This window comes from Bufo gargarizans, chromosome 5, assembly GCF_014858855.1.
Source record: "Bufo gargarizans isolate SCDJY-AF-19 chromosome 5, ASM1485885v1, whole genome shotgun sequence".
NCBI classification, from domain to species: domain Eukaryota; kingdom Metazoa; phylum Chordata; class Amphibia; order Anura; family Bufonidae; genus Bufo; species Bufo gargarizans.
The window spans coordinates 480856996-480884533 of NC_058084.1; the positions used below are offsets into that span (position 1 = coordinate 480856996).

General features: G+C 47.9%; 2 protein-coding genes and 4 non-coding genes across 8 annotated transcripts in view; 5 read left to right on the forward strand and 1 right to left on the reverse strand.

The window, feature by feature from the left end:
* The window catches only part of CNBD2 (cyclic nucleotide binding domain containing 2), a 73769-nt gene extending 63395 nt beyond the window's left edge, over positions 1–10374 (reverse strand). Inside the window, exons 1-2 of the mRNA XM_044295601.1 lie at positions 10140–10374; positions 4239–4301 (exon numbers count right to left, since the gene is read on the reverse strand). Of these exons, the coding sequence (XP_044151536.1) occupies positions 4239–4301; positions 10140–10374 (298 nt within the window). The remainder of the gene's footprint in view (positions 1–4238; positions 4302–10139) is intronic.
* A 3091-nt stretch (positions 10375–13465) lies between these two features.
* Positions 13466–26056, forward strand: TBRG4 (transforming growth factor beta regulator 4). 3 transcript variants are annotated; one of them, XM_044293739.1, is made up of 11 exons: positions 13466–13542; positions 14250–14710; positions 15042–15365; positions 15607–15778; positions 16032–16189; positions 16559–16669; positions 17168–17312; positions 17405–17641; positions 21808–21919; positions 22300–22414; positions 25785–26056. In XM_044293739.1, the coding sequence occupies exons 2-11, from the start codon at positions 14315–14317 to the stop codon at positions 25884–25886; spliced, it is 1872 nt and encodes a 623-aa protein (XP_044149674.1). In that variant the 5' UTR covers positions 13466–13542; positions 14250–14314; the 3' UTR covers positions 25887–26056. The 3 variants fall into 3 exon arrangements, with proteins under 3 accessions (XP_044149674.1, XP_044149675.1, XP_044149676.1); XM_044293740.1 differs by having other exon boundaries at positions 14254–14710; XM_044293741.1 differs by lacking the exon at positions 15042–15365.
* LOC122939706 lies at positions 15824–15957 on the forward strand. Its single transcript, XR_006390144.1, has one exon. It is a non-coding gene; the product is annotated as a small nucleolar RNA SNORA5 (small nucleolar RNA).
* LOC122939751 lies at positions 16217–16348 on the forward strand. The gene has a single exon (XR_006390171.1). It is a non-coding gene; the product is annotated as a small nucleolar RNA SNORA5 (small nucleolar RNA).
* On the forward strand, positions 16699–16833 carry LOC122939750. The gene has a single exon (XR_006390170.1). It is a non-coding gene; the product is annotated as a small nucleolar RNA SNORA5 (small nucleolar RNA).
* LOC122939704 lies at positions 17828–17957 on the forward strand. Its single transcript, XR_006390142.1, has one exon. It is a non-coding gene; the product is annotated as a small nucleolar RNA SNORA5 (small nucleolar RNA).
* Positions 26057–27538: the final 1482 nt, after the last annotated feature.

Genomic DNA, 27538 nt, shown 5'->3' on the forward strand with positions numbered 1-27538 from the left:
AATGAGGGCACAGGAGTCTATAACCTGATCTGAGCGGCCTAAAAGGCTCAGGTTAGGTGACAGACTCCCTTGCATTAGCCGAGTTTTCAACTGACCCATTGAAAGTCAATGGGTCTGCAGAAAATCACGAAAAACGGCACAACGGACACGGAATGAAACAACGGTCGTGTGCATGAGGCCTAACGCTGATTTGGTTCAATTTATATGTAAACCCGAAAAGTGGCCAAAATGTTCTATTAGTTCTATTGCCCTTGGGGGAGTGGTATCCACATCGTTCATAAATAAAATCAGGTCATCAGCGTATAATGTCCTCTCTCCCCTGTATATCGCGTTGCTGTGCATTTTCATACGTATACAATATTATCCAATGACATTATAATCAAAATGAATGCTCATCTCATTGCCTTTAAGAATAAAATCAGCCTGAACCAAAGTTCTATTATGTGGCTGAAGAAGCCAAGATGAGTTCATGGCAAGTTCAGTTTATATAAAAATAATTGTGAACATAAACTGACTTTGTATTTAAAAGTTATTGCTAAGGATATGGCTTTATCTATGGGGAGTATACCAACTTCCTAAGACATGTCTGTCTGGAGGGAACAAGGTTGTTTCATAGATAAGCCATGACGTGATAAGGATTCATATCCTTGAGGCACACCTGCTGTATGAGGTTCAATTTATATATTCATAATTATATTATATATATATCTGTATGGTATATTTAGTTTACAACATATGTTAATCAATAATTCATATAATGTGTTATCTATGTGTAACAATGTATCGATTTATATATATGTTATACCATGTATTTATCATTTAGAAGGTATTGTAGAAGGTACAGAAACATTGAAGTAAGTTTATGTTAATTGGATTTCTGAGTTATTCATGGATGTAGATAAGTGAAATGTACAAGTTCCGATGCCAAGCATCAAAGCCGTTATATAAAATTTTCATCAAGTCAACCTATATTTCAAAAAGATAGAAGAAGACAGTCAACTCCAACAAGTCCAGGATATAGGTAATTAAAAGTGTCAGGAAAAGACCCTCCTCAATGATTTATATTTAAATAGGTCAAGCAGGTCATGAGAACATAATATTAGATATTTAATTTTAATGCTTAAAAGTTGTGCTGTTCATCTGCCGTACCGCAGCGCCATCTGGAGGCAGATGGACAATATTATATTATTCCATAATTTGTTCTATACCATATTAGGAGTTGATATGACATCATGATGATATTAGCATGCAAGTACACCCACATTACCTGATTGGGAATCCCTTATCTAAAGGTCCAGATTCAATCAAAAAGAAAAACTTTACCAGAAGAAATTTGGATTATTTTTTTGGGATTACTAGGAAAGTTCTTCAGAACTGATCCCATCTGAACTCTGTCTACCTTTGACCCGGTAACGTATATTTTGTTTACTACTCGTGATATTAATAAGATATTTCTCTCGGTATATAGCCAAGAGTTCCCATGCTGTGGGAATATACACTCACCTAAAGAATTATTAGGAACACCTGTTCTATTTCTTATTAATACGATTATCTAGTCAACCAATCACATTACAGTTGCTTCATTGCATGTAGGGTTGTGGTCCTGGTCAAGACAATCTCCTGAATTCCAAACTGAATGTCACAATGGGAAAGAAAGATGGGCTACAACAGCAGAAGACCCCACCGGGTACCACTCATCTCCACTACAAATAGGAAAAAGAGGCTACAATTTGCACGACCTCCAAAAATTGGACTGTTGAAGACTGGAAAAATGTTGCCTGGTCTAATGAGTCTCGATTTCTGTTGAGACATTCAAATGGTAGAGTCCGAATTTGGCGTAAACAGAATGAGAACATGTACCCATCATGCCTTGTTACCACTGTGCAGGCTGGTGGTGGTGGTGTAATGGTGTGGGGGATGTTTTCTGGGCACACTTTAGGCCCCTAAGTGCCAATTGGCCATCGTTTAAATGCCACGGGGTACCTGAGCATTGTTTCTGACCATGTCCATCCCTTCATGACCACCATGTACCCATCCTCTGATGGCTACTTCCAGCAGGATAATGCACCATGTCACAAAGCTCGAATCATTTCAAATTGGTTTCTTGAACATGACAATGAGGTCACTGCACTAAAATGGCCCCACAGTCACCAGATCTCAACCCAATAGAGCATCTTTGGGATGTGGTGGAATGGGAGCTTCGTGCCCTGGATGTGAATCCCTCAAATCTCCATCAACTGCAAGATGCTATCCTATCAATATGGGCCAACATTTCTAAAGATGCTATCAGCACCTTGTGGGATCAATGACATGTAGAATTAAGGCAGTTCTGAAGGCAAAAGGGCGTCCAACACCGTATTAGTATGGTGGTCCTAATAATTCTTTAGGTGAGTGTATAGTGTTAGGTGCCTCCATAATGCTGATTATTCTCTTAGCAAAGATGCATGATGTTAATGGAAGATATGAAATTTTTTGAAAAGAGGACTAAACCCTTGGAAAGTTATTTTCCTTAGTCTGATTGCCGAGCCGAATATTTTATCATATTAATATCATATATTTTTGATTGGTCATAGAAAAACAGAGTCAAGGGATAACAGTTATTTCCCAGTATATCCGTGTTTTGTTGTTATCGCCTGTTTGATAAACAGAAGATCCTAAGTTTCTCTTGGTATATGAGTCTGTTTGTTAAAAGTATGACACTGGTTGTCATAAATCACCAAATCACACTGTGCTGATCAGATAGGGGTGTGTTAGCGCCACCATGTGGTACATTGTGGGTTTTATTTTGTAACTTCATCATTTGTTTTGCAATTGTACTGTTTTTATATTCTTAGTTTTTATAATAAACAATTATATATTTTTGCATACACAATTGTCCCTTTGTTTCACTGCTTGCACAAATCAAATTAAGATACTTGATAAAAAGAACTTAGAGGCGATTATGTCCGCCTGAAGGATAATATAATTTTTATAATTTTTTTTATCCTCTCTTTTATATGAAGATTCTTTTATACAGAAGATATATGACAGCGTCTTGGCGCATCCTAAGTGCGACTGCAAATAAAAGAGGCGAACGGGGGCAGCCCTGACGTGTTCCTCTATTCTGTGCAAACTGTCCTGAGTAAGAGCCATTCATGAGAATGTTTGCCCAGGGCTCCTTATAGATCATGTGAATCCACTTTATGAACACTGGTCCAAAACCAAAGTCTATTGGCTAGGACTTTAGTGAGAGTTTTATCATCTAGGTTCAGTAGTGATATCGGCCTGTAGGAGCCGCACTCTGAAGGACTTTTATCAGGTTTTAGGATTACCGCTATGGTCACATCATATAGCGATTGCGGCAAGCAATCCTGTTGTAGGGCTGTCTTTAATTTTTTTTCCAATTGGGGCCCTAGTATATCTATATATTTAAAGGGGTTATCCCACTTCGCCTTTTTCATACTTACCTGCTGCCAGCGCGCCGTTCACTTCCTGGATTCTGGCTGGGGGCGGGCTTCATCTTGATTGAAATCTTCTCCCGGCTGGGCCGTGCGCTGGACTGAACGTGCACGCCACCGCGCCATGGTGACTCATTCCTGGGCAGTATAGTACAGAGCCGGCGTGCGCGTTCGCGGTTCTGTACTATTCTGGCCAGGAAGAAGTCACCATCGCGCATGCGTGGCGGTGTGCGCGTTCAGTCCAGCGCGCAGCCCGGCTGGGAGAAAAGAAGGAGTCTTATGCGCAAGCGCGGCCACCAGGATTCCGGAGAAGAGCGGCGGCCATAACCAGGGGAGACTGAATGACAACAATGAGGTAAGTGGGGATGAATTGTATCCTAAACGGTGGGAATTTTTGTAAAATTTTTTTACAAAAATGATCACTGTCAAATCATTAACAGATTTAACAGTGATCATTATGATGGGATACCCCTTTAATATAGACCTCTATAGGAATGCCGCCTGGGCCTGGTGCTTTCCCTGGTTTTAACTCCTGAATGGCCTGCTGTATTTCTTCTGGGGTAATATCCTCTTCTAGTTCCCTATCCTGAACAGTTAACCGCGGGCACGCCACCTCATGCAGGTAGGTTTCCAATTCTTGAGCCGTGTAATGTGCCTCAGATCTGTATAGATCCTGGTAAAACTTTTGAAATCTTTTTAGTATCGCAGATAGTGTTTCTAAAACCATGCCCTCTGCGTTCTGTATGCGGAGTATCGGCGGTGCCGCACTGTTACCACGGACCACATGGGCTAATAGCTTACCTGCCTGGTTACCCACTTCAAAGGCTTGTTGCTTAAGAAAGAACAGTTTGCGGTCACTTTTTTCTTTAAGGTGCGACATATACAGTCAGGGGCGTACCTAGAGCATTTGGCACCCGGGGCGAACCCATTGTTTGGCACCCCCCCCCCCCCCCCAAGAAAGTTAAGAAAACATGCACAAACTTTTTTCAATGTTTTCAATAATATTTATTACAAATTACACCCCCACCCTCCCCACCTTAATTACACCCCCTCTCTTAATAACACCCCCCCTTAATTACACCCCCTCCCTCCCCAACTTAATTACACCCCCCCTTAATTACACACACCCCCCCTTAATTACACCACTCTCTTCTCCCCTTAATTACACCTCCTCCCTTAATTACACCCCCCCTTAATTACACCCCCTCCCTCCCCACCTTAATTACACCCCCTCCCTTAATTACACCCCCCCTTAATTACAAACTCCCCCCCTTAATTACACCCCCTCCCTCCCCACCTTACCCCTCCCTTAATTACACACAGCGAGTGATGGCGATAAGAATAGAAAAAGGCGCTCATAGGGTGAGTATGTTCAAAGAAAAAAATCTACTGTAAGATGTATTGTGCTCACCTATTGGGGTTGCACCAATTTGGGCGCAACCACAAGGAAGACTCAATAACAAGGGATTTCAACGGTTGGTGCAGCCTAGAATCGTCCGGTTGCCTTGGGCAGGAGCCACCCTGCCACTCGGGTAACGGTAGAAGAAGTGAAACGGTGGACTTTACGTCCAACGTATGGACCTTGAAAGGCGCACTGACACAACCGATCGTAGACAGTGTTACGGTTTCAGCTATTTTTTGCTTTATTCATAGACAACGCGTTTCGGGGTACTAGGGACCCCTTTATCAAGTCTAAAATGTAAGGTAAACATAAGGGGGGGGGAAAACAAATATATGGAAGGACACAATACGAACGTATCCATCAGTAGAAACGTAATAATATAAAAAAATATAAAATGATAGGGTACATATATATGCATTATTACATGTATATATCAAGCGAGAAGATGATCAATAAAAATATATACAAATAAAATTCATAAAAAGTATTACATATACAAGGAAGCATATAGTTTAAAAGAACCAGAAAACATGCATATATATGAAAGGAAATCTAATCACTAGTGTCCCATATATTGAAAAATGATGGTTCTGGAAGAGGAGCAGCAATGAATGGCTGTACGAGATCATTAACCCCAAGGGCCGAGGCAAAAGTATATATGTATATATTCACTCAATTTGGAGTAGAGTATGGCTAAAAAAGTCCACCAATGTCTTAGTGTGTGTTCTACATGCTGTACTAAGCAATGACATTACTAGCAATAGAAAAAAAAGGGGGGGGGGACTCTGATGTTGGCGTATTGACATACCTGGATCGGATCAGCAGAGCGATGCTGCTGCTGAATCCGAGAAGCACGAGGAGGACGCTGACCTACTGTGGCGCGCGTACTGTTGGGGGTTAAGAGGTGGATGCGCTTATGTGGGAGGGCTTGAATTTCCTTCATTGGAGGCGCGTCCATGGGGGGGGTGGGACTGGGGGGCGGAGTTAGCAGCGGCGCACGGAAGGTTTATGGGGGAGAGAACGGAGCGGGCAGAGAGAGGGATCGGGGGTCAGATGGCACGGGCAGAAACTAACACTGAGGTGGGGACGTATGTATGATGTTAGAATTAAAGCAAACCTGACGGTAGAGGGTGACTGCGCTGTGTGGGAGGGCCTGATTGACTTACATTGGAGGCGCGTCCGTGGCAGGGTGGGATCAGGGGGCGGAGTTACCAGCGGCGCATGAAGAGAGAACGGAGCGGGCAAGGAGAGAGATCGGGGATCAAATGATATTAGTGGATATTGATGCTGAGGACTGACGCAAGCCTGATGGTTAGGAGGTGGCTGCGCTTGTATGGAATGGCCTGAATTCTTTCATTGGAGGCGCGTCTGTAAGGGGGTGGGATCGGGGGGCGGGGTTACCAGTGGTGCACGGAGAGATGAATGGGGGAGAGAACGGAGCGGACAAAAAAATGAATCGGGTTCGGATGGTATTATTAGAATCTGGTGCTGAGGTGGGGACGTGTGTGTAACATTGAGACTAAAGGAAGCCTGATATTAAGCCAACAGTGGTGGCTGTGGGGTTATTTAGGCAAAGATGATTGATGACAGGGGGGAGGGAAGGAATTAGTGGGGTACATACCCTATGGGGAAAGGTGGATATTGATGTGGGTATGTAACAGATGGGCTGGGGATGACATGTGATTAAACTAACTTAGTGTTGAATAGAGGGAAAAAAAAGGGGGGGGAAATGGGGACACACTGTGAGATGAGGACACGGAGATGGACCGAAAAAATGCATGTAAAGAAATGTTTGGACTGAATCGGGGGAATAGGCATGATTAATTACACACACACATCCCTTAATTACACAATTATTTACTCACATTTTGATGATGCCTCAGGCTCCGTCCGACCGCTGGTAATGGATCCTTCCGCTTCTTTAAAAGATCCGTGAAGGCGGCGCGGCGCCAGCGTCGTGACGTCATGTTGCGCGCCGCCGCAATAATCCTTCCACAGAAGCCAGCGCCTGGCGGAGTCGCGTCGCAGTGCAGCAGTGGATGGAGGGGTGACTCCGTCATGGCACCCCCCTTGTGAGTGGCACCCGGGGCGGGCCGCCCCCCCGCCCCCCCCTTGGTACGCCACTGTATACAGTCTACCCTAACGCATCCATTCCTGCCTGCTGCTGTCTGTGGCATTACTAGTGAAAGCCCTCTCTGCTTCCTTACATTTGTCATGCAGTTCTTCTTCCTTCCTCTGGGTGTCTCTTTTTTAATATATGATATAGATTTAAGACACTCTCTTAGATAAGCTTTAAGCGTCTCCCAGATTAAGGATTCATTGGGGATCCCATCGTGCACTTTAAAAAACATTTTAAGTTGGTCCGGTACGCTATCGTTGTGGGTCATAAGTTTCAGCCAGAATAGATGAATACGTAACTTATGACCTCTTGTAAGGCCATCAGTCAGTATCACCGATGCCAAAACTGGGGCATGGTCAGAAACTCCAGGCGGGCCATAACAGATATGCTCCAAGTCAGTAGAGATAAGAGCATTACCCAGGATATAGTCAATCCTGGACAATGCGCCTCTAGATGGGGTAAAACATGAGTATACTTCTCCTCTCCCTCCATCTAGCCAGCCCATCCTAGAAAGTGCGGTACCTGTGGTTTGCGCGCTACGTCCGCCTGATACATTATGATACCTGTCCAGTTCATTGATCATTACCATATTAAAATCTCCCATACAGATCATTCTAGTGTTCGGATATTGGGCTACGAAACCCGCCACTGCCTGCAGCCCTGCAATATTAGCCGGCGGTGGGTTATATATATTAATTAAACTCGATTGCAGTGGTGGCTCACTTCCTATTACCTATGGTATGGTGCTGCCAACCCAATGGAGAGGACACCCTACCTCTCAAAAGAGAAGAAAATTCCTCTTATAGTGGCCCCCTTTTGTGGACATTGTGATTTAATTGATTCTATATTAATACTATATTAATTACTACATATGGGGTGCCGTTTATATACAAAAATACAAATATATATTTCCCTTCCGGGTCTGTAACAAGTTGCTGCAATTCCCATCTGAGACAGCGATGAACTAACAGTGCAACCCCTCTAGATTGTGAGCTCCCATATGCGTTTACACACCATTGAATCCAAGGCTTTTTGAGTCTACCTCCCGTATCAGTTGTTAGGTGCGTCTCTTGTAAACCAAGGATATGTGGGTTATGTCAACGAATATGGGAAAACACCGCTATTCTTTTTCTGGGGCCTCCCAAGCCTCTCACGTTCCAGGACATGACTTTCATGGCAGCCATTTTTGTATGTGGAGATCCTGGTTAGGAGTATTCCCTTCGGACACATTGATCGACATCTGTATCACTGCCTCTTTTTGTGTATCCCACAATTTCCTCCGTCTCCCTAGAAAGCTCAACAAAATGATATAACATAACCAAAAAGAACCAAATCTCAGAGCGAAAACCGCCCGGTATGGTGCTGTGCGTTATAACATCGAATTTATACCCAAAAACAGAGGAATCGGGACAGCACAAAGTAATACATTTTATTAAACATATAGTCTTTAAAACATTTGTTGGGATCACATATATATCAGCAGCTTTAAATCCTAAGGAATAATATCCACAGATCTGTCACTATTAATGAATGTAATTACAAATACTCCCCCAAACTGTGGGTATCAATAAACCCCAGCCCTAGGTCAATAAGTAAAGTGCATGGTGCCTCAAAATAAGTAAATACATATGGTAGAAAATGCAGACCAAGACAGTCCTAAGATCCCGACATGTGTTTCGCGGTCGGAAGCTTGCGTGTCGGGATCCAGGACTGTCTTGCTCTGTGTATACCTTACTGCATTTTCTCCCATATGTATTTACTTATTGACCTAGGGCTGGGGTTTATTGATACCCACAGTTTGGGGGAGTATTTGTGATTACATTCATAAAAGAGCACTATAAAAGAGCACGGGTAAGGCTACTTTCACACTAGCGTTTTTCTTTTCCAGCGCTGAGTTCCGTCCTAAGGGCTCAAATTCGGAAAAGAATTGATCAGTTTTATCCCCATGCATTATGAATGGAGAGCGATCCGCTCAGGATGCATCAGGATATCTTCAGTTCAGTCTTTTTGACTGATCAGGCTTTTCAGAAAACCGTAGCATGCTGTATTTTTACCTCCGGCCAAAAATCCGGAATACTTTGACTGAACGCCTTTTTCCCATTGACTTGCATTAACGCCGGATCCGGCGCCGTGTGTTCTGTCAAACCGGATCCAGCTTTTGCATGTTAAACCCGAAAAATGTGGAAAAAAAAATGTAAAAGTCCATAAATGGCGGATCTGTTTTTTCGAATGCATTTTTTCATTGTGATCAAGGATTCAAATGTAATCCGTTTTCACAAGTTTTTCGGGATCCGGCGGGCAGTTCCGGTGACGGAATTGAACGCCAGATTCAAACAACGCTAGTGTGAAAGTAGCCTAATAACAACAACTGGTCTGAGGCAAGAGACATTATACAATACCAAAGGACCTCATCATAAAGAAATAAGTGAGTGTTTTGCGTCCTTTCCTTGGTGGTTTCTCTCGTCTCAAGAGTATTAGAAACAGGAGGGGTTCAGGGATCCTTTATTAGTCAGCGGGGGGATCTACGTCCCGGTCTTCTGGATAGCCACTCATCTGCTTCCTTGGGATCTGTGAAGAAGATAGTTTTCCAGCCATCCAAAACTCGTAGGCGGGCAGGATATGCCATGGAGTACTGCAGGTCCAGCTCCCGTAAACGCCTTTTTACGTATATAAAGGTGGCTCTTTTTTTCTGAAGCTCTGCGGAGAAATACGGAAAGAGCGAGATGTTGGAATTCTCATATGTGATGCCATCTTTGTTTCTGGCTTGGCTGAGTATTAGATCTCTGTCCCTCCAATTTAACCTACGTGCCAGGAGAGGTCTCGGTGGTGCTCCCGGGGGCGGTGGTCTGGCAGGCACTCGGTGGGCCCTCTCCACCCCATAAGCTGCAGAGAAAGCGGCATCTGGGAACACAGTTTTAAGCTATTTTTCTATAAATGCTGCAGGATCTTGGCCTTCCGCCCTCTCCGGTAAGCCCAGTATTCTGACATTATTCCGTCTGGATCTATTCTCCAGATCATCGCACTTCTGTTTCCAGAGCTGTACAGACCTCTCCACATCTTGTAGTTTAGTATGCATGGGACGGGTAATATCTTCTAAGGCAGACACCCGATCTTCCGTTTGGCGCACTCTCTCCCTCAGCTGCTGAAGATCGTGCCTCAGTAGGCCCAGATCTACCCTCACCTCCTCTATTTTCCTGGTAAGGGAGGTATAAAGAGATAGCTGCCCGGAGTTGGCTATGGGCTTCTTTCGGGGTCAGGACAGGCTCCTCTTGGCCAGCAGATTCTGCCTGCATCGCAGCTCGGCTGCTGGTCACAGAGGCGGGTGGTGTCACGATGTTTGTGGCGTCATGGTGGACCTTCTGCCTGGCATATTCTTTAAGATGGTCCGCGGCCACTTGGGCTTTGCTGGGACCCATAACACAGCTACGGGGTCTCCTCCTTCTCCTGCAAACCGTCCACTCTGTTGCCGAATGTGGCTTAGGATGGATCAGGATTCTGTACGGGAGCCGGAGCAGCGCTCAGATGCATGCCCTCACATCGGCAGTTAACCTCACAAAACCTTGTTTGGTTTTCCAGTGCCACCTAGCCGGTAAATCTCCAGCCAGCTGGTATAACCAGCAGGAGGCTGCTGACAGTATTTAATTTTTCCTGGCACAGGAAAGTGCTGAGAGTTTTCTGTAGCCAAGGAGGTATGACGAGGTATGAGATAGCTCCTTGCTACAAAGTGCTATACCTCAGGCTGTATAGCACCTAGAGATATGAGCCGACATACAGCCAGAGATACAACTCTGCGGTATCTGCAGATCTCACTCCCGACCTGAATTCTAAGAGTTATATCTCTTGCTGTATGGCGGCTAGCACCACAGTCCTGGTCTTATTTTAAAGCTTAGATTTTAGGTCTAAGTGCTTTTCAGACTGAGATTCCAGGTTGAAGAAGCTCCCACAGCTGGCCATTGTGGAGGAGGAGGGCAGTGGGGCAGAGACTGACAGGCTGCAGGGAGGAGAAGAAATACACATCTTCATGTCCCTGTGTAGCTGTACATGACCCCAGTAAGGCTGGCTTCACATCATTTTTATTTCGTTCTGCCTCATTATTGACACAGAAGAATAAAAATAATGTAAGCGGAGGTCAGTGAAATAATGGACGCCAACACCACCTGATGACTCACACAGACTATCCGGGGATCTGGTCATTTTTAGAAAACCTAGCATTTTATTAGCTAAAATGCGCAGCATGCCGACCTATTGTGCCCTATATTATTGATGGAATCTGCAACAGACGCTTCAGACAGAAGTGAAAGAGGCCTAACATGGACTTCTGTGCTTGTAATCACCCCCCATCAGTCACATATGGGAGGCTTTATTCTACATCACCAATAAGATGATTGCTCGCTATCTTACCTCCTCTGCTCATTAGTCCGTTTTATTGATGCTACGACCAGACATTCCTCTGCGTCCAGATCACAGCGTCAGATCAGTAGCATCAAACACTCAGACATCAGTACAGTCTCCACATTACACTAGGGCAGTGTTGGCGAACCTATGGCACGGGTGCCAGAGGCGGCACTCGGAGCCCTCTCTGTGGGCACCCGCACCCTGGAAAAAGTCTATGGCACACTAATATGACTTAGATTTTTCCTGCCCTTCATTAGCGCAGGGCGCACTATGAACAGCACAGGCAGCGCACTGCAGGCAGGCAGGCTATTATAGCTAAATGATAGAGTACATGGAAGATATACTATGTTTGACTGTAGAATTCAGATTAAATTACCGTGTTGGCACTTTGCGATAAATAAGTGGGCTTTGGGTTGAAGTTTGGGCACTCGGTCTCTAAAAGGTTCCCCATCACTGCACTAGGGTGACCAAAGGCTAGGCTGTCAAAAAGAGAACGCCGTGCACCCATGCCCCCGCCCCAGAATCACTTTAGAGTGACTCTACTTTCCAACAGGTGTACGTCTACACAGATTTGAGATGTTCACTTTCCTTTTCTTCTCCATCTGATCCAGATCATCACGTTCAGATGTGTTTGGTCAGGGGTGTGCAGCCCCAGCCACAGGATTAAGAAATGGCACATGGCAGATGGTGGCAGTTACAGATTTTACATAGGAGACCAGGAGGTTATGTTATGCCTCTGACTTCCATCCCCACCCTCTATAGCACATAACCCCCTATCCAGCTGCCCCTTTAACAACGCCATCCTGTAACGTTCACCAATATTGTGCCTGCTGATGCCCTAAAAGTACTGTACTGCCAAAATAGAAGTGTCAAAGGGCACAGCTATAGAAATAGAAAATGATGGGGCAAAATGCACACTTTAAGCATCAAACCCTAGACCAGATGCCAAAATTAATAGAGACCCCAGATTATACCCAAATTCGTGTGGCTCCCTATAACCCCACCCCTGATTCCTTTAAATCAGACCTCAGATCAGACCCCAAAGTCCTAGCCCCCTAGAACACTCCTCCCCTCCATCAATCAGACCTCAGATCAGACCCCAAAGTCCTAGCCCCCTAGAACACTCCTCCCCTCCATCAATAAGACCTCAGATCAGACCCCAAAGTCCTAGCCCCCTAGAACACTCCTCCCCTCCATCAATCAGACCTCAGATCAGACCCCAAAGTCCTAGCCCCCTAGAACACTCCTCCCCTCCATCAATCAGACCTCAGATCAGACCCCAAAGTCATGACCCCCCCCCCTCCATGAATCTCCTGATCCGGAAGGCACTGGCACTCTGGAGATCTGGCGCGCCCCTACTGACCTGACGCGCTCAGTGTGAGGTTGCAGTCGGTGCCTGTGCACACTACGCCCTCACGCTGAATGATGTCTGGACACAGCACAGGCACCCGGAGCAGAAGACCGGGGAGTGGTGAGTAATGACAGCAGCACCACACTCACCGCTCCCCGGCCTCCTGTAACACAGACAGGTTAAAATAAAGTTGTGAGCCCCCCCCCCCCCCCCCCCCCTTCTTGAGAAATCCCAGATATTCCGGGTTTATTTAAAAAATCCCTGCATTTTTTTAAAGTCCCAAAAAGAGGCAATGTCCAGGGAAAAGACGACGTCTGGTCACCCCATGTTACTTCGTCCTCCTCTCCATGCTGGACCTTTAGTGTAAAGCCTGAGGAGCTTCTCTAGTGATACCCATTTACACACTGCAGTAATGGCGGCTATTACTAGAGGACGATCTGACAGATGTTGAAGGTTCTGTCAGAACAGACATTTTCTCTTACTGTCACCATTAACACAAGTCCTTAATTAGTTTTACGACCTTGTTACTCATAGCAACCAGAGTTCAATTTTATGGTTGGTTGCTATGGGTAACAAGTAATATTTTCTGTGCTAGTTTTGACCCTGGAGGTGGCCATTACCCCCTCCTCTTGTCTTAAAAGCAAATAATATGATTGTAACACCCACGTGCCAGTAACCAACATGGCTGCTGCTTGCCTTTTGTCATTGGCACCGGCGGCCATTTTCCCGTAGTCCACTGCCGGGCTGAGACCGCCCTCAACCGGAAGTGACGTATAATGAGGCGCCGGCTTCCTCTTCTTGCTCTGGAGGTCACGATGTAGGATCCGCACGCTGCAAGGTAACACGGAGGCGAGGCCGGGGTAGGAAGCAAGGGCCCCCCATCCACAGGACACCCCCAGATAGAGCAGGACGTCAGGGGCCCCTCATCCACAGGACACCCCCCAGATAGAGCAAGACACTCCCAGATAGAGCAGGACGTCAGGGGCCCCTCATCTGCAGGACACCCCCCAGATAGAGCAAGACACTCCCAGATAGAGCAGGACGTCAGGGGCCCCTCATCTGCAGGACACCCCCATATAGAGCAGGACGGCGGGGGGCCCTCATCTGCAGGACACCCCCAGATAGAGCAGGACGGCGGGGGGCCCTCATCTGCAGGACACCCCCAGATAGAGCAGGATGTCAGGGGCCCCCATCACCTGCAGGACACCCCCAGATAGTGCAGGGCGGCGGGGGCCCCTCATCCGCAGGACACCCCCAGATAGAGCAGGGACGGCGGGGGGCCCTCATCCGCAGGACACCCCCAGATAGAGCAGGGACGGCGGGGGGCCCTCATCCGCAGGACACCCCCAGATAGAGCAGGGACGGCGGGGGGCAGGACACCCCCAGATAGAGCAGGGACGGCGGGGGGCCCTCATCTGCAGGACACCCCCAGATAGGTGTGGATCTTTCACCTGCCACGTGTGTCCGTACCCCGAATATTATAATACATTATTATTGGATGGAAAAACTCTATTTTTTGGCTCTTAATATGATATTTTCTCCCAGAAAGATGTTGAAGTGACCTCCACCCCTGGGGCTTATGTTGACGCGTCCGGCACACCCCTGAAGACATGGCAGCACGTTTGGTCCAGCGCCTTTCCCGTCTGCTGGTGGCATCGCCCTCCTTCCAGGCCTCCTCTTCCTCCATCCCATCAGAATGTATCCGAGCCTGCCAGTCCGCGCCGCCCCGGGCCTCGCCCCTGCACGCCTCCGCCCTCTGCAGGCACACGGACAGTCTCCCGGCATTGAAGCAGAAGGTGAACGGCCAGACCGAGAAGGATTTCCAGTCCCTGATACAGTCCATGTCCTCGGCAGAGGAGCTGCTGCAGATCTCCTCTGAGTACAGTAGGAGCGGGAACAGGGCGGCGGCCATCATTAGTCAGATCGCCAAAGTGACGGAGACGAATAAGGCGGAGGTGGTAAACGACAGGAGGTTCGCGGAGCTCCTCAGCGCGGTGAACAGACAGGTGAGGCCAGGGCTTGGTTCATTTCCAGCAATCTCTATTCCTCCTTCCCTTGTGGCACTCTCTCCTACTCGCGGCCATACTTCTAAGGTCCTACCCTCTGATTCTGTCCGTCTTTTGTGACCAAACGTTGTTGGACATAGTTTGCTGCAGTGTCTTGGTCATTCTGGACTCTGGGCTAATACACTGGAACAAACAGCATCTGTACGAACAGGACTGTCTGGACTTCAGGTGTCTCCATTCACTGACAGCAAACAGAGGTCTTGAACATGAACAACTGAGACAGAGTTATGAGGCTTTGCTCTTTGTTAATTTCCGTTGCTGTCGCTTCCAGATCCAGACGATATGGAACGCGCGGCTCGTCAGTTTGCTCAGAAGTCTGTACGTGCTCCACGTAGATGGGAAGAACCATTTCCTGCGGTCGGTGGAGACAGAAGTACGATGGCGGCTCAGGAAGTTTAGCATGGAGTTGCAGGGCCGACTGGCGCGGGTTATTGTTCCCTACGCCCAGACTGAGGAGCAGAAAGAGCTGGTTCTGGATCTGGCCAAGAGCGTGGAGCTGCGGTGGACTGAGGTGAAGGACACGAAGACTCTGGTGAATGTCATTTACAGCCTCAGCCAAGTATCCAAGACGCTGCTGGAAAGAATGGAGGATAAGGTGCCTGTTCCGTGTCTCGTGCTGCAATGTGTGAATAAGCAGCCTCTTTACTGTAGTCCGAGAGCAGTGCATTGTGCGATGCTGCAGAACTGTGAACGCAGCTCTGGATGTGACTAGAGCATTAGACCCCATGCAGGGACCCTCAGTTCGGGAGGTTTTGCTTTATCAGGGTGACATACTGGTCCCACTATAGAGGTCGTCCTCATTCTTTATCACATGCCGCGCTCTCCCCTTTTTTTAGGTGCTTGAATATGCAGAACTCCTCACCCCCCTGGAGTCTCGGACCATCACCATGGCCCTGGCAGCCCAGAACTGCCGCTCTCTGCCCATACTGAGGGCGCTGTCCTTCCACCTGGTACAGCGGAACAAAGAACTGTGCCCGTTGGTCATTGTGGATCTGGCGTACGCTTACGGTAAGACACTGCTTAGACGGTCGCATAGTTTGTACATGATGGGACCGCAGCCTTGTCAAATTCAGGACTGCCTGCTCCATGGTGACTCCTGGCCAATGGGCTGCTACAAGAACCTGTAGCTCATGGGCCTCACGTTCTCCCTTTCAGAATATGGGAATAAAATAGCGCTACAGACACCTTACCTCCCCGGAGTCCCGGATCTGTCAGGAAGCTGCTCTGTAAGTCGTCTTCATGTTATCTCTTCATTTTGCAGCAAAGCTGAACTTCAGCCAACACCAGGTCCTACAAAAGATGGCGTCTGACCTCCTGCCCAAGGTGCCAGAGCTGAGCAGTAAGGAGATGACCGGCTGCATCCGCTCCTTCTCCACCCTCAGATTCTTCAACCTTCCTCTCTGCGAGGCCATCGCCCAGGTACGTCCCTTCTGTTCCCCAGCCAGCCGCAGCCTTGTCAAATTCAGCAGTTCCTGCTCAGTGGCGCCTGCTGGCCGTGATGGCTGCAACAGGAACAGGTGTCCATGGGCCCCGATCCCTCTGTGTGGACATTGGGGATAAATGGCGTAACCGACATCTCCAGTGTTAGTGAATGACGTCCAGAGGCTAAAAGTCATGCTGCCATTATATCCACGCTAGACAGTCCTCTGTAAGATAAACTCTTTGATGGTTTGTTACAATGTATCAGTGCAGGGAGAAATGGATCAATCTCTTTGTGAGCAGAATGTTGCCTGCTCTTTGTCTGCAGTGGACGTACTTCATGGTGGTATCATGTGCTGTGTGTTACAGGCCTGTCTGGAGCGCAGCAGCTCGTTCACTCCCACCCAGCTCTCCAGTGTCATCCTGTCTTTTGCTCACCTGAATTTTTTGCCAAGCCAACAGGAGGAATTTTTCAGTATGGTAAGTGCTTATATGAAAGGGTTAATGTCCGCAGCCTCGTCAAATTCAGGACTTCCCACCCAATGGTTACTCCTGGCCAATGGGCTGCTACAGTAAACATGTAGTTCATGGGCCTCATGTTCTTCTACACAGAATATGGGGATAAAATTGTGCTACAGACAACTGATGACATCATAAGTTAGATCCTATGTTAAACTCCAGAGCTGCACTTACTGTTCTGCTGTGTACATACATTACTTCTCCTGTACTGACCCTGAGTTACATCTTGTATTACACTCCAGAGCTGCACTCACTATTCTGCTGGTGGAGTCACTGTGTACATACATTACTGATCCTGAGTTACATCCTGTATTATACTTCAGAGCTGCACTCACTATTCTGCTGCTGCAGTCACTGTGCACATACATTACATTACTTACCCTGAGTTGCATCCTGTATTATACTCCAGAGCTGCACTCACTGTTCTGCTGGTGGAGTCACTGCTGACTGTTTCTGCAGGTGGTGCAGCGTCTGAGCGAGGAGCTGGGTTCCTTGAGCCCCTCTATGCTGGTGGACTTGGTGTGGTCATTGTGTGTCCTGCAGCTCGTGACCCCGGCGTTTCTACAGAAGGCACTGGATCCTCAGATCTACAAGCTGTTCATGGGTAAGCTGCTCCGCTCCAAGCCTGAAGCACGACTGGTGTCTGCAGATCAGACTCTGTCCTATAACCTTCCGTATTCCTTATATATTCTATAGGTGACGTCTCCAAAAAATCTTCTAACTACAGCCTGAAGCTAACGCAGATAAATGCCACAGCGCAGCTGGAGTGTCCGGAGTATCGGGGTCCCCTGCTCCCCCTCAGCCTGCTCAGTGCAGATGGAGGCAGCAGTCTGTCTCCTCTGCAGAACGACGTAAGGAATGTGCTGCGGGACGTCTTCCCTGACAAAGACACTTGTAGCTTCAATATAAAGACTGTATACGGCCATCACATAGGTGAGAGCGCCTCCTGCTGCTGGTTGTTTTTTTTTATGGGGTGACCGTATTGAAGCTGGGCCGTCCTCACTGGTGGGTTTCCATTTTATGGTGGTCTACAAAAAGAAAATTGCAAAAAAAATGGCATAAAACTGACACACAGACCGCCCTCCAGTAACATCCCATTCGCAGACTGATCCCCCTCACTGCAGCTTCGTCAAATTCAGGACCACCTGAAGTGGTGACTCCTGGCCAATGGGCTGCTACAGGAGCTTGTAGTTCATGGGCCTCACGTCCTCTCTGGTGGGATGTGGGGATATATGTACTGCAGACACTGATGACATCACATCTCCGCTGCACTGCTACCAGGCTTGTGGTTACCATTACTTACACTGATCCTGAGTTACATCCTATATCGGGGATCCGCAACTTACAGCACTCCAGCGGCTGTGAAACTACAACTCCTTTCATGGCTGTAATTCCCATAGAAGTGAAATAAGGATTCTGGGAGTTGTAGTTTTAGAACAGCTGGAGTGCAGGAGGCTGCTGATCCCTCTCCTATATTATACTCCAGAGCTGCACTCACTATTCTGCTTGTGCAGTCACTGTGTACATACATTACTTATCCTATACTGACCCCGCGTTACATCCTGTATTATACTCCAGAGCTGCATCACTGTTCGGCTTTCTCAAGATATAGTGAGTGCAGCTCTGGAGTATAATACAGGATGTAACTCAGGATCAGTACAGGATAAGTAATGTATGTACACAGTGACTGCACCAGCAGAATAGTGAGTGCAGCTCTGGAGTATGCACAGTAAGAGGGGAAAGGAGAGCGCTTCTCAGGCTACTTTCACACTTGCGTTCGGAGCGGATCTGTCTGGTGTCTGCACAGACGGATCCGCTCTTATAATGCAAACTATCATATCTGTTCAGAACGGATCCGTCTGCATTATATTTCAGAAAAAAATCGGTAAGTCTAATTGTTAGTCAGACGGATCCGTCCAGACTTTGCATTGAAAGTCAATGGTGGCACGGATCCGTTTGAAATTGCACCATATTGTGTCAATGTCAAACGGATCCGTCCCCGTTGACTTACATTGTAAGTCTGGACGGATCCGTTTGGCTTCGCACAACCAGGCGGACACCCGAACGCTGCAAGCTGCGTTCGGGTGTCCGCCTGCTGAGCGAAACTGATGCATTCTGAGCGAATCCGCATCCACTGAGAATGCATTGGGGTTGTACGGATCCGTTTGGGGCCGCTTGTGAGAGCCTTCAAACGGAACTCACAAGTGGAACCCCGAGCACAAGTGTGAAAGTAGCCTAAGGCTACTTTCACACTGGTGTTTTTGGCTTTCCGTTTGTGAGATCCGTTCAGGGCTCAGCGGTCCAAAACGGATCAGTTTTGCCCTAATGCATTCTGAATGTAAAAGGATCCGCTCAGAATGCATCAGTTTTCCTCCGTTCCGTCTCGATTCCACTCTGGAGGCTGCCTGCAGCGTTTTGGTGTCCGTCTGACGAACCTGAGCCAAACGGATCCATCCTGACACACAATGTAAGTCAATGGGGACAGATCCATTTTCACTGGCACAATAGAAAATAGATCTGTCTCCCATTGACTTTCACTGGTGTTCAAGACTGATCCGTCTAGATCAGGGATCAGCAACCTTCGGCACTCCAGCTGTGTTGAAACTACAACTCCCAGCATGCACACCTCCATGGCTGTTCTCAGAACTCCCAGAGAAGTGAATGAAGCATGCTGGGAGTCGTAGTTTGACCACAGCTGGAGTGCCGGAGGTTGCTGATCCCTGGTCTAGATGATACAAACGGATCTGTTCTGAGCGGATGCAGACGGTTGTATTATCTGAACGGATCCGTCTGTGCAGATCCATGACGGATCTTCACCAAATGCGAGTGTTAAAGTAGCTTAAATTCCACACGCATGCGCGGACCTCAGTGAAGCATTGCTCCCCTCCATAGTGACGCCGGGGTATGTATACCCTACTGGCTTAGAGACTGACAAGTTTCAATTCCTATTAGGCTACTTTCACACTGGCGTTTATGGGTCTGTCTGTGAGATCCGTTTCAGCCCCAATGCATTCTGAATGGATAAGGATCCGTTCAGAATGCATCAATTTGGCTGCGTTTGGTCTCCGTTGCGTTTTTTAGACTGTCACTGAAACGCAGCTTGCAGCGTTTTGATGACCGCCTGACTATGCGGAGCCAAACAGATCCGTCTAGACTTATAATGTAAGTCAGTGGGGACGGATCTGTTTTTCACTGACACAATATGGTGCAATTGAAAACTGATCCGTCCCCTATTGACTTTCAAGTGAAGACGGATCCGTTTTGACTTAGACTTTTTTTTTTATGAATAATGCCACTGGATCTGTTATTACGGATACAAGCGTTTGCGTTATTCGTGCGGATCCGTCTGTGCAGATACAAGACGGATCCGCACCGAACGCCAGTGTGAAAGCAGCTTTATTCGATCGGGAACATCAATTTGAACCGAGCGCAGTGAATGGGGGAAATAGGAAGAGGAGGATACTCTACCCCCATAAATATTACACAGACCCGGCGCTCGTGTTTCAGAAGCTCCTAACCCCCTGAAGACGCCACATACCTGGTGAAACATGTTGGGGAGCTTTGTTATTTTAAAATCAAAAACTTCTGTGTTTGCCAAAGACTGGGGATTGACCTGCAGGCGTCAGAAAGATGTATGAATTGAGGGAGAATGCAAACCGGGAAGGGAATTCCAGTAAGAGACTCTGACAGAGCGGGAGACATCAAACAGCAGCTAAGACCGAGTTTATTGCAAGAAAGTAAATGGAATATGAGAAAAATGTATTAGAATTGCAACATTAAGGCTGCTGATGAGGACATTACCTCCAGTTTATGTATAATATTGTATTGGGGCGATGGTGTGTGTGAAATAACAGCCACCTCCCTATACTCAGCTACCAGTATCACCAGTACTTAGAAAAAAGAAAAATTTGACACTAATAGTTATTTTGGGTTTTTAATTTCACAATAGGCTTTATGTTAAATAATTAACACAGAAAATGATACAAAAGAGAGAACATAAAGTATGTAGGTCTAAAACAGAATTAATAGCCTGAAGGCTATTGTTGAAAGTGTATTTTGATAAATAATTCTGGGCCATCTAGGGTAAAAAAAAATAAAAAAAATTCTAGAGTTCAGCTCTGGAGTATAATACAGGATGTAACTCAGGATCAGTACAGGATAAGTAATGTATGTATACAGTGACTCCACCAGCAGAATAGTGAGTGCAGCTCTGGAGTATAACAGAATGTAACTCAGAATCAGTACAGGATAAATAATGTATGTACACAGTGACTGCACCAGCAGAATAGTGAGTGCAGCTCTGGAGTATAATACAGGATGTAACTCAGGGTCAGTACAGGATAAGTAATGTATGTACACAGTGACTGCACCAGCAGAATAGTGAGTGCAGCTCTGGAGTATAATACAGAATGTAACTCAGGATAAGAAATGTATGTACACAGTGACTGCTCCAGCAGAATAGTGAGTGCAGCTCTGGAGTATAATACAGGATGTAACTCAGGATCAGTACAGGATAAGTAATGTATGTACACAGTGACTGCACCAGCAGAATAGTGAGTGCAGCTCTGGAGTATAACCGAATGTAACTCAGAATCAGTACAGGATAAGTAATGTATGTACACAGTGACTGCACCAGCAGAATAGTGAGTGCAGCTCTGGAGTATAATACAGGATGTAACTCAGGATCAGTACAGGATAAGTAATGTATGTACACAGTGACTGCACCAGCAGAATAGTGAGTGCAGCTCTGGAGGATAATACAGGATGTAACTCAGGATCAGTACAGGATAAGTAATGTATGTACACAGTGACTGCACCAGCAGAATAGTGAGTGCAGCTCTGGAGTATAACAGAATGTAACTCAGAATCAGTACAGGATAAGTAATGTATGTACACAGTGACTGCACCAGCAGAATAGTGAGTGCAGCTCTGGAGGATAATACAGGATGTAACTCAGGATCAGTACATAAGTAATGTATGTACACAGTGACTGCACCAGCAGAATAGTGAGTGCAGCTCTGGAGGATAATACAGGATAAGTAATGCGATGTTCCCTTATACATTTTTAGTCTTTGTCTTTTATCCCTCTTTTGGTTTAGATGCCGAATTTGTTTTAGACTCTGAAAATAATCCCTTAGCTTTAAGAAATTTCGAGGACACCCATGTTCTTCACAGCAGCGGGACAGATGCCTTACCGGAAGGAGCAAGGAGGTGAGATCAGACCCTAAACCATCTACTTTACACAGCCTGTATCCTGGCGTTCCATCAGGGCTCACTGGTATAATAGAGGGGTGCGGGGGGCAGAGTGAAGCAGTCGTACGGGGGTGGCTGTCAGTCTGGAGAACAGGACTCCTTCATTGATTTCTGTGATCGCTGTGTGATCTTCACTTCTGGTGGCTTCCCCTGGAGATGAGATCTGACTGTAGATATCACAGCTGTGGTGCCCCCTGTTATTGGCCAGACAAGGAGCGACCTGTAGAGCAGTCCAGTCCACACTTGCCCCTCTCTTTGCTGAGGGTAGGGCTGTGTACGCAGCCCCCTGTCTACAGGTGCAGAGCAGGGACGTGAATGTCTGTTCTTCCTCTTCTCAGGTTCGCTTTGAAGAGCTGGGAATTCTCCAACTACTGTTTACGCACTAAGGAGCTGACGGGCTGGTTTGCCCTGTGCCGTAGACACCTGCGGGCCGCCGGCTTCTTGGTGGTGGAGGTAGGTGCCGATGTTCCTGGTGGTGGGGCTGTGAGGGCATATGTCTCCTGCGTCGTTCTGTGTGATGGAGATAAGAGGGCACTACTGATGGTCCTTTGGACCTATTTTAGTTTTTTTTCATGTACTAATTCTATAAAACTTCACTTTTATTTACCAATAAATAGACACAAATAAAAGAAGTTTTAAATCGCATTTGTAGCACATGAAAAAAAGACAAGTAGGTCCAAAGTAATCGTCGTACATGTGCTAGGAGGTTCTATGATTCCTTAATAGTAGGGAGATGAGAGGGGGCTCCGTGGGGCGACTTACGGGATATATTGCATTACACCAGAAATTAGACGGCAGGTTTAAAGTGCTTCTGTCACCCCACTAAACTGTTTTTATTTTTTTTCTCTTTACTTAGAATCCCTATACTGCGATTTCTGCATACATAATCTAATTAATCACTTTGGTCCAGTAGATTGTGTTAAAAACGTGGTTTTAAAATATGCAAATTACCTTGCTACCAGCGAGTAGGGCGGCTACTTGCTGGTAGCAGCCGCATCCTCCGATCCTAAAGACGCCCCCCTCCGCATGTTGATTGATAGTGCCAGTGAACAGGATCGTCCTCTGGCTTGCCCTGTTTGGTATCAAGATCTCGCGCCTGCGCCGTAACGGTATTCAGTCGGCGCAGGCGCACTGAGAGGCGGCCGCTCCATCCTCAAGATTTTAAATGCAAACAGGACCAGCAGAGAACGATCCCGTTCCCTGGCCCTGTCACTCACACAGCGGAGGGGGCGTCTTTAGGATCGGAGGATGCGGCTGCTACCAGCAAGTAGCCGCCCTACTTGCTGGTAGCAAGGTAATTTGCATATTTTAAAACCACGTTTTTAACACAATCTACTGGACCAAAGTGATTAATTAGATTATGTATGCAGAAATCGCAGTATAGGGATTATAAGTAAACAAAAAAAAAAACGGTTTAGTGGGGTGACAGAAGCCCTTTAATACATCTCAGCTTTCGCCTGCATGGTAAATTCAAGCTCTTGCTCCCTGTTATCAGCCATTTCAGTCTGGGTAGAGGCTGGTGGGACAGGTGATAGTAACACAGTTTATAAGGCCAAAAAAAGCCCTCTGTCCATCCAGTTCGGCCTGTTATCCTGCAAGTTGATCCAGAGGAAGACAAAAAACCCTGTGAGGTAGAAGCCAATTTTCCCCACTTAAGGGCAAAAAGAAATTCCTTCCCGACTCCAATCAGGCAATCAGAATAACTCCCTGGACCAACGACCCCTCTCTAGGAGCTATAGCCTGTAATATTATTACACTCCAGAAATACATCCAGGCCCCTCTTGGACTCTTTTAGTGACCTCACCGTCACCACCTATACAGTAGACTGCCCTCTGTAGTGTATATATACAGTAGACTGCCCTCTGTAGTGTATATGCACAGTAGACTGCCCCCCTGGGGGCTGGGGGGGTGTATATGCACAGTAGACTGCCCCCCTGGGGGCTGGGGGGGTGTATATGCACAGTAGACTGCCCCCCTGGGGGCTGGGGGGGTGTATATGCACAGTAGACTGCCCCCCTGGGGGCTGGGGGGGTGTATATGCACAGTAGACTGCCCCCCCTGGGGGCTGGGGGGGTGTATATGCACAGTAGACTGCCCCCCTGGGGGCTGGGGGGGTGTATATGCACAGTAGACTGCCGGGCTGGGGGGGTGTATATGCACAGTAGACTGCCGGGCTGGGGGGGTGTATATGCACAGTAGACTGCCCCCCTGGGGGCTGGGGGGGTGTATATGCACAGTAGACTGCCCCCCTGGGGGCTGGGGGGGTGTATATGCACAGTAGACTGCCCCCCTGGGGGCTGGGGGGGTGTATATGCACAGTAGACTGCCCCCCTGGGGGCTGGGGGGGTGTATATGCACAGTAGACTGCCCCCCCTGGGGGCTGGGGGGTGTATATGCACAGTAGACTGCCCCCTGGGGGCTGGGGGGGTGTATATGCACAGTAGACTGCCCCCCCTGGGGGCTGGGGGGGTGTATATGCACAGTAGACTGCCCCCCCTGGGGGCTGGGGGGGTGTATATGCACAGTAGACTGCCCCCCTGGGGGCTGGGGGGGTGTATATGCACAGTAGACTGCCCCCCTGGGGGCTGGGGGGGGTGTATATGCACAGTAGACTGCCCCCCTGGGGGCTGGGGGGGGTGTATATGCACAGTAGACTGCCCCCCTGGGGGCTGGGGGGGTGTATATGCACAGTAGACTGCCCCCCTGGGGGCTGGGGGGGTGTATATGCACAGTAGACTGCCCCCCTGGGGGCTGGGGGGGTGTATATGCACAGTAGACTGCCGGGCTGGGGGGGTGTATATGCACAGTAGACTGCCCCCCTGGGGGGGTGTATATGCACAGTAGACTGCCCCCCTGGGGGGGTGTATATGCACAGTAGACTGCCCCCTGGGGGCTGGGGGGGTGTATATGCACAGTAGACTGCCCCCCTGGGGGCTGGGGGGGTGTATATGCACAGTAGACTGCCCCCCTGGGGGCTGGGGGGGTGTATATGCACAGTAGACTGCCCCCCTGGGGGCTGGGGGGGTGTATATGCACAGTAGACTGCCCCCCTGGGGGCTGGGGGGGTGTATATGCACAGTAGACTGCCCCCCTGGGGGCTGGGGGGGTGTATATGCACAGTAGACTGCCCCCCTGGGGGCTGGGGGGGTGTATATGCACAGTAGACTGCCCCCCCCTGGGGGCTGGGGGGGTGTATATGCACAGTAGACTGCCCCCCCTGGGGGCTGGGGGGGTGTATATGCACAGTAGACTGCCCCCCCTGGGGGCTGGGGGGGTGTATATGCACAGTAGACTGCCCCCCTGGGGGCTGGGGGGGTGTATATGCACAGTAGACTGCCCCCTGGGGGGGGGGTGTATATGCACAGTAGACTGCCCCCTGGGGGCTGGGGGGGTGTATATGCACAGTAGACTGCCCTCTTCCGGAAGTAGTAATATCCCCATGATCACTATTATGTTGCATATCTTCTCAGATACCGTCGTAGGCGTCAGCGGCTCCTGGTATACACTGTAACACTGCTGCACTGTTATAAACTAGGAACTTCAGGTTTAGTGGCCCTTGACGCTTGTCATCCATGTGGCTTGCATGATGCATGTTACCTGGTGCTGAATGCCGACCTCTGCAGCACAACCTAGGAAAGGAGTTATTCAGCCAATTCTGACAACCCCCCCCTGTTGTCAAGCTTTCAGCTGCCCGGAGAGAGAGAGGATATCCCAGGAGTCTCGGTATAGGTGTTGGGAGCTGGAGGGTGCACCCTGGTTACATCCGGATGACTCCTCCATCTGTCACGGCTGCCGTGTTTCTAACCCCTCTCTTCCTCTGCAGGTGCCTTTTTATGAGTGGCAGGAACTGAAGTCTGAGTGGCAGAAGTCGGCCTTCCTGAAGAACCAGATTAAGAAAGTGGTGGCTGAACAGATGTCCATGTGAAGACGACGAGACGTGTATATATATGAATATTGAGCCCTCCTGTGCTGGACGGACTGCACTATCGCCCGGCCTCGGAGGGGGGCGACTGTTTTAGGATAATAAATATTTTAATGTGATGGGTTGTGATAATGGATGAACTGGATGAAACATAAACCTCTTCACCTCCAAGATATCCGGGCTCCGTGCAGTGACTTCGGGTATGCGTAGATCTGGTCGAGACTGAAGTGACCTGCATCCCTGAGGAGGACAGGAGAGATGGGGGAGGAGTAAGAGCCCTGACCATAGGAGCTTACAGTCCTATAAGAGGAGGAGTAAGAGTCCTGACCATAGGAGCTTACAGTCCTATAAGAGGAGGAGTAAGAGTCCTGACCATAGGAGCTTACAGTCCTATAAGAGGAGGAGTAAGAGTCCTGACCATAGGAGCTTACAGTCCTATAAGAGGAGGAGTAAGAGTCCTGACCATAGGAGCTTACAGTCCTATAAGAGGAGGAGTAAGAGTCCTGACCATAGGAGCTTACAGTCCTATAAGAGGAGGAGTAAGAGTCCTGACCATAGGAGCTTACAGTCCTATAAGAGGAGGAGTAAGAGTCCTGACCATAGGAGCTTACAGTCCTATAAGAGGAGGAGTAAGAGTCCTGACCATAGGAGCTTACAGTCCTATAAGAGGAGGAGTAAGAGTCCTGACCATAGGAGCTTACAGTCCTATAAGAGGAGGAGTAAGAGTCCTGACCATAGGAGCTTACAGTCCTATAAGAGGAGGAGTAAGAGTCCTGACCATAGGAGCTTACAGTCCTATAAGAGGAGGAGTAAGAGTCCTGACCATAGGAGCTTACAGTCCTATAAGAGGAGGAGTAAGAGTCCTGACCATAGGAGCTTACAGTCCTATAAGAGGAGGAGTAAGAGTCCTGACCATAGGAGCTTACAGTCCTATAAGAGGAGGAGTAAGAGTCCTGACCATAGGAGCTTACAGTCCTATAAGAGGAGGAGTAAGAGTCCTGACCATAGGAGCTTACAGTCCTATAAGAGGAGGAGTAAGAGTCCTGACCATAGGAGCTTACAGTCCTATAAGAGGAGGAGTAAGAGTCCTGACCATAGGAGCTTACAGTCCTATAAGAGGAGGAGTAAGAGTCCTGACCATAGGAGCTTACAGTCCTATAAGAGGAGGAGTAAGAGTCCTGACCATAGGAGCTTACAGTCCTATAAGAGGAGGAGTAAGAGTCCTGACCATAGGAGCTTACAGTCTATAAGAGGAGGAGTAGGAGTCTGGACCATAGGAGCTTACAGTCCTATAAGAGGAGGAGTAAGAGTCCTGACCATAGGAGCTTACAGTCTATAAGAGGAGGAGTAAGAGTCCTGACCATAGGAGCTTACAGTCCTATAAGAGGAGGAGTAAGAGTCCTGACCATAGGAGCTTACAGTCCTATAAGAGGAGGAGTAAGAGTCCTGACCATAGGAGCTTACAGTCCTATAAGAGGAGGAGTAAGAGTCCTGACCATAGGAGCTTACAGTCCTATAAGAGGAGGAGTAAGAGTCCTGACCATAGGAGCTTACAGTCCTATAAGAGGAGGAGTAAGAGTCCTGACCATAGGAGCTTACAGTCCTATAAGAGGAGGAGTAAGAGTCCTGACCATAGGAGCTTACAGTCCTATAAG

Coding starts and splice junctions, on each gene's coding strand:
- TBRG4 (XM_044293739.1), top strand. CDS start 14,315: ATGGCAGCACGTTTGGTCCAGCGCCTTTCCCGTCTGCTGGTGGCATCG. Junction 15,366..15,606: donor TGGAAAGAATGGAGGATAAG/GTGCCTGTTCCG, acceptor CCCTTTTTTTAG/GTGCTTGAATATGCAGAACT. Junction 16,190..16,558: donor TCTGCGAGGCCATCGCCCAG/GTACGTCCCTTC, acceptor TGTGTGTTACAG/GCCTGTCTGGAGCGCAGCAG.